This window comes from Sinocyclocheilus rhinocerous, unplaced genomic scaffold, assembly GCF_001515625.1.
Source record: "Sinocyclocheilus rhinocerous isolate Xijiao unplaced genomic scaffold, SAMN03320098_v1.1 scaffold2246, whole genome shotgun sequence".
Classification (NCBI taxonomy): Eukaryota; Metazoa; Chordata; class Actinopteri; order Cypriniformes; family Cyprinidae; genus Sinocyclocheilus; species Sinocyclocheilus rhinocerous.
Window position 1 is genome coordinate 160,692 of NW_015640056.1, and position 6,097 is coordinate 166,788.

At 42.2% G+C, this 6,097-nt stretch overlaps 1 protein-coding gene across 1 annotated transcript in view; it reads right to left on the reverse strand.

The window, feature by feature from the left end:
• The window catches only part of LOC107752454 (serine/threonine-protein kinase pim-2-like), a 31,463-nt gene that overhangs the window by 9,536 nt on the left and 15,830 nt on the right, over positions 1-6,097 (reverse strand). Inside the window, exons 3-6 of the mRNA XM_016568426.1 lie at positions 3,411-3,461; positions 2,910-3,291; positions 2,627-2,797; positions 2,314-2,435 (exon numbers count right to left, since the gene is read on the reverse strand). Of these exons, the coding sequence (XP_016423912.1) occupies positions 2,314-2,435; positions 2,627-2,797; positions 2,910-3,291; positions 3,411-3,461 (726 nt within the window). The remainder of the gene's footprint in view (positions 1-2,313; positions 2,436-2,626; positions 2,798-2,909; positions 3,292-3,410; positions 3,462-6,097) is intronic.

Here is a 6,097-nt window from a genome sequence, read left to right on the forward strand (position 1 = left end):
CTTAAGTTTGCCGCAAAGCATCGGCAAAAGTAATTACCATAAATGCGTCAGGGGGAAACAGTAAGAAGATATTTGAATTATTTACTAATAAACTAGTGTTTAACGTTTAAACATTGTTATATGCTTGAACTGTTCTATATATATCTATAGATTTTATTTTAGTCAAGTCATGATGATTTGAGAAGGCTAAATTGATAAAGCATATGCTAACTGTCTGCTGCTGGCCACTTGGTCGTTACTTTAAATGCGTAACGTTAATTCGGCTATGTGAGTACTCCTCATGTCTGAAAATAATATATGAAAAACAAAATTATTTTACATAAAAACATTAGGCTATAGCTTATATTTATTTAGTACATTTTTAAAGTATAAGCACAGGTAAGGCTACCTGCAAGGCATTTCTGCCAGATGCACTTCCGGCAGTGCCGGTTGAGCAGCTGCAGGGTCGTCAGCCGGGAGCCACCCGTCCTTGATGTTTCGCTCCTTTAATCCCGGAACATCTCTAGGTCTAGGTCTATAGTCGCACCGGGAGTGACGCGGTTGAGCAGCTGCAGGGTCGTCAGCCGGGAGCCACCCGTCCTTGATGTTTCGCTCCTTTAATCCCGGAACATCTCTAGGTCTAGGTCTATAGTCGCACCGGTAGTGACGTCATGGGCTGTCGCCGGCCAACGTGTTGTTGGTGTTTTTTCAATGTATGCTTCAGACACGGGTCACGACGAGGCGTTCCCCATAGCGACCCCTAGAGGATGCAGTTCGAAGTTCCCTTGAAAGGGAAACAAACAGGGCTTGCAGAAGGTGCGGAAAACAGCTGCAGAAAAAAAAATGTGGTTAATAGATTTCAATAAAAAAGAACAACCGATTTAAATGACTCGAACAGTGTGTGAAAGAAGAACAACAATGATTTCTTACACAATTTTAGGGTGTTTAAATGTTGTACTGGAAAACTACTGATTAAGAAAACAATTGTTTGCATTGTATTTTTTTTTAATCATTAAGCATGTCCTTGCACATTGAAATCGATTGTTATATATAATATACCACACGATTTTTGATGAAGCAGAAGACAATCAGGGCTGTGAAAATAATCTGGAAACACAAGAGACTTAAAGCGATACTTCACTCAAAAAAGGGAAATTCTGTCATTTTCTCATCCTCATCACATCTGTGTGACTTTTTCTTCTGTGGAACACAAATAGTAGATATTTTCTAAATTATTATAAAGAAAGTCAATGGGGTCCAGTGTAGCTTGAAGATGTTTTGAAGATATTTTAAATAACATTGGGCTTTGTTATACAGGTTTGGAATGACATTCAAAACGTCGTTCCAAAACAAAATATTCATGTTGTGCTTTTTATACAACAAATGCATAAAATGACCAGGGCTGGCAAACACCAAAAAAACATGTCACTCTGCCCCATAACTACTTTCATTGGCTCAGTAGACTTTTATTGTTATACATGATTGGAAATGTATTGGTGTAGGACTGAGAAATTGGACAAGTGTTTGTGGGAATTATCTCCTGTCAAGCTCCAAATGCAGGTAAATATGGCAGATGGATTTCTCAGTTTCACAGGCCGCTCTGGCGGGTGATCATTTCGTTGTCGATTAGTTGAATATGTGCACTGTGGCAGGAAACACGTCTCATAAAAGCGCATGACACACATTACTGTCACTTGCTTAAATATTACCAAATAGTCTGTCATAGCAAGGGAGTCAAAGACTGGGATTTTTCAGGAAAAATGTCAGTATCATGTTCCTGAGTTCAGAGGATTGAATTTGTGTGTTCCTACTTCCTGCAAAACATCACGTCTGACCTGTTGGATTAAGTTTTTGTTTACCTTATAATATTGTGATTTTCTGTGGTCAAAGAAGCTATATTCAGTTCATATCGTATACTATATGTTTTTTTTTTATACACTATAACATTTAGGCTTCTGCTGTCACGCCCCTGGACTCTGTCTGTGTGTGCTTCCCCCCCCACCTAGTTTCTCCCTCATGTTAATTGTTCATTGCTCCCAGGTGTGTCTCGTCATCCCCTCGTCAAGTATATAAAGAGTGTTCTGTTCCGTGTTTCCTTTGTCCGTCCATTGTGCTGCATGTATTCCCTGTTTCAGATATTAAAATAATTGCTGCTCTGAAGACTCGCTGCTGAATAATTTGTGCAGATTTTCCTCACTGGGGGCCGATTTGGAGCATCTGCTGAAAAAATAAATGTAAAGGAAAGTTGAAGCTCATGACAGCACTGCGTGGACTTCTTGGGATTCCTGTCTTCATCTGCCTTCTCCTAAGTTATCTGATCCTACCTGTTACTACCTGATCCTGAGCTACTCCTGACATTTGTCCCTGCTGAAACCATTCATGCTGTAGGATTTCCTCTATAGTTGCTCTCTCGGTTGGGTCACGAGTCATGCAGCGGCATATCAAATCCTGCAATTCTGTACAAGGTTTCACGAGCACTGGTTAGTCACGTACAGTACATTCTTTATGTCTACATGACACGTGAACATAGTCATATATGAAATTAATGTTGAAATATGTAGTATGTATTATGTAAAATATTGTTCTGCTGCTTTGTGTTTAACAATATTATTGTCATTGTGTTAATGGTATAATTGTTCCCTCTCACCTGTGGATATTTTGTGCTTAAACCTCAGACTACCATGCATCATGTCTCTTAGACTTTTAAAGGGTTGACGTTTGTACACCATTGAGTACATCATAAAGCCCAGAGACCAAACAGTTGTTGGCCCTGCCTCGTATTTTAAGTCCACATAGTACTCAGGTGGGCGGACTCCTCCTGTAAGCAAGAGATATTCAGGTTAAACAAACAAGTCACCAGCATCACACTACACAGAAGACTGACATCTCATTAGGACTTAGTGCAACAGTAACACAAAATGCCAGCTCACCTGTAAAACCACCCAAGTAGCCTGAACTTTTGACGAGGTCACTGCAGCCAAAGTCTATCAGTTTGACTTGGTTCGTCTTTGTGTTGATCAGAAAGTTATTTAACTTAATGTCACGGTGGAAGACGCCTCGGTCAAGACAGTGCTTGGCTCCCAGCACCGCTTGGTACATCAGGCTACGTGTCTGTGATTCATCCAGTAGCTGCATGTTGTTAAGCATGAACTTGAGCAAGTCTTTGCAGGGTTGCAGATACTCCAGGATCAGGATGTACCGATCGTCCTCTTCGAACCATTCCAGCATGTGCACAATGTAGGGGCTTAACGGAGGTCGTTTCAGCAGCAGGTTTAGAGCCACTTCTGCAAACAGCGGCTTGGAACAGCCAGGCTACAGCAAAGAGAGTTCAATAATTAAGAGTTCAATATCACATTTCACTTGTTTTTAAAATATAATTTGCATTAAATTATAATTTGTATGTAATTTGTATTTAAGTTTTGACAACTTACAATTTCAATAAACCGGTCTCCATCTCTTTTAGGGATGATTTTTATGGCAACCTGCAAAAACAAAAAGTCATAGTATTAGTAATACTACAAAAGTAGTCGTTTTGCAACACTAGATGTTACAGATGGGTAAACTGATCATATTAAATCTGGAATTTAACATTAAAGATTCTGTATTGTCATTATCACAAATATTTCCATTTAAATTGACTTGAAACACATTTTGGTCAAAGCACTGATTTGTACATTTGGTGAATGAAGCGGTGATTCTACCTGCTCACGTAGAAATTTCGAAATCCCCTCGTACACAGTGCCAAAGCCTCCTTGTCCAATCTTTCTTCCCACTTCATAAATTTCATCAAACGGAACTGCAAAAATATACAAAAGGAGCATGTTAATATATGAGATTCACAGTTTTACATGAAGCCCAATAGCAGTGCTTGAATAAATATACACATCCAGTGCACATCAGCTCTACGGAGACTAAATATGGTCAATGTCTGAGATAAACTCTGCATCTGAAATTGAATACAAAGTAGGTTTAAATTCAAATGTAGCACCTACTCAGTATGAGATTTCAGACGCACTGTAAGTGAAAGTAAAACAGCAGGATTCTTTCAATTTCTTTACAACTATATTTATTTAAATACACAATCAGAAAAATGCTACTTGGTCAGGAGTACTAGATTTATCATTTGCGTTTGAATTATTTTATATGGAATTAGACATACGCATATAAACACACAGACTTACTAGGGTAACTAGACACAGGTTTAAAACAATCAGTGGAGGAACAAGAAAAGGGCAAAAAGGCTCACCAGGAGTTGGATCAGTGAAACAGGCTGCTCTGAAACGGGTTTGATCTCTGATTCGTCTATGCTTGGAAGCACCTGGAAATTCTGGAGCTGCTGGCTCAAGGTCAGATGCTCCTACGACAGGCGTCATCTTTGAAGCATCTGGATCTCGATCCGGGTCAGATGAAACAGGCTGCGGATCTTCTGGAGTATCAGTCGGATCCTGTAGAGCCGCTGAATCGAGGATGGTTGGATCTGGCTGAAGATCAACTGGATCCTGCAGAGCCATCGACTCAAGGACGGACTGATCTGGCTGAGGATCAACTGGATCCTGCATCGACTCAAGGATGGACTGATCTGGCTGAGGATCAACTGGATCCTGCAGAGCCGTCGGTTCAAGGCCGCATTGATCTGGCTGAGGATCAGCTGGATCCTGCAGAGCCATCGACTCAAGGACGGATTGATCTGGCTGAGAATCAGCTGGATGCTGCAGAGCCATCGACTCAAGGATGGACTGATCCTGCTGAGGATCAGCTGGATCCTGCAGAGCCATCGACTCAAGGACGGACTGATCCGGCTGAGGATCAACTGGATCCTGCAGAGCCATCGACTCAAGGACGGACTGATCTGGCTGAGGATCAGCTGGATCCTGCAGAGCCATCGACTCAAGGACGGACTGATCCGGCTGAGGATCAACTGGATCCTGCAGAGCCATCGACTCAAGGACGGACTGATCAGGCTGAGGATCAGCTGAATATGTGTCGGGCTGTGGATAAAGAGGAGCCACTTTGTGCTTTTTGCTTTGTTTTGTTGCACGTTTTACAGCCCACCACGTTCTTTTGAAGAATGCACAGATGTGTTTCTTCTTCTTCCAAGGACGGACTGATCCGGCTGAGGTTCAGCTGGATCCTGCGGAGCCATTGACTCAAGGTTGGACTGATCTGGCTGAGGATCAGCTGGATCCTGCGGAGGTGTCGGTTCAAGGATGGATTGATCCGGCTGAGGATCAGCTGGATCCTGCGGAGCCATTGACTCAAGGATGGATTGATCTGGCTGAGGATCAGCTGGATCCTGCGGAGGCATCGGTTCAAGGATGGATTGATCCGGCTGAGGATCAGCTGGATCCTGCGGAGCCATCGACTCAAGGATGGACTGATCTGGCTGAGGATCAGCTGGATCCTGCGGAGCCATCGACTCAAGGACAGACGGATCTGGCTGAGGATCAGCTGAATATGTGTCGGGCTGTGGATAAAGAGGAGCCACTTTGTGCTTTTTGCTTTGTTTTGTTGCACGTTTTACAGCCCACCACGTTCTTTTGAAGAATACACAGATGTGTTTCTTCTTCTTCCCGTTTGTTTGATTCTCTAAAAAACCCAAGCAGAAATTGAAGAGATAGAAATTACCACCAGATATTAAAAGTCAAATTTTGAGGCTAGACCACAATAATAAACATAGTTTCCAAAACTAACAAACATGCTGTAAATATTAGATAAATAAACATACTTAATAATGTCACTAGTAGGGATGCTCCGATCAGGATTTTTGCAGCCGATACTGAGTACCGATTTCTTGTCATGGTGATCGGCCGATACCGATGCCGATTCTGATGCTTCAAACTTTATATAGACGGTTTCATCGGGCGCACGCGCCTGGCCCGGCCCGGCCCGAAGTTAACTTCCGGTCTGTGTTTGTTTATCAGTCTGGCTATGGCACCGGCTACAAACGCAGTTAAAGTTAAAGTTAAGGTGATGAGTAGACTTGAAGTTGGGCTCAGGTGGTTGTGCTGTGGGATGTGTTTCCCATACATTTATTTATTTGTGGCGCTCGCCACAATATCAAAACTGACCGATTTTCCAAAAGGCTTCATAGAATAAACATGAGTACGTACTGCACATT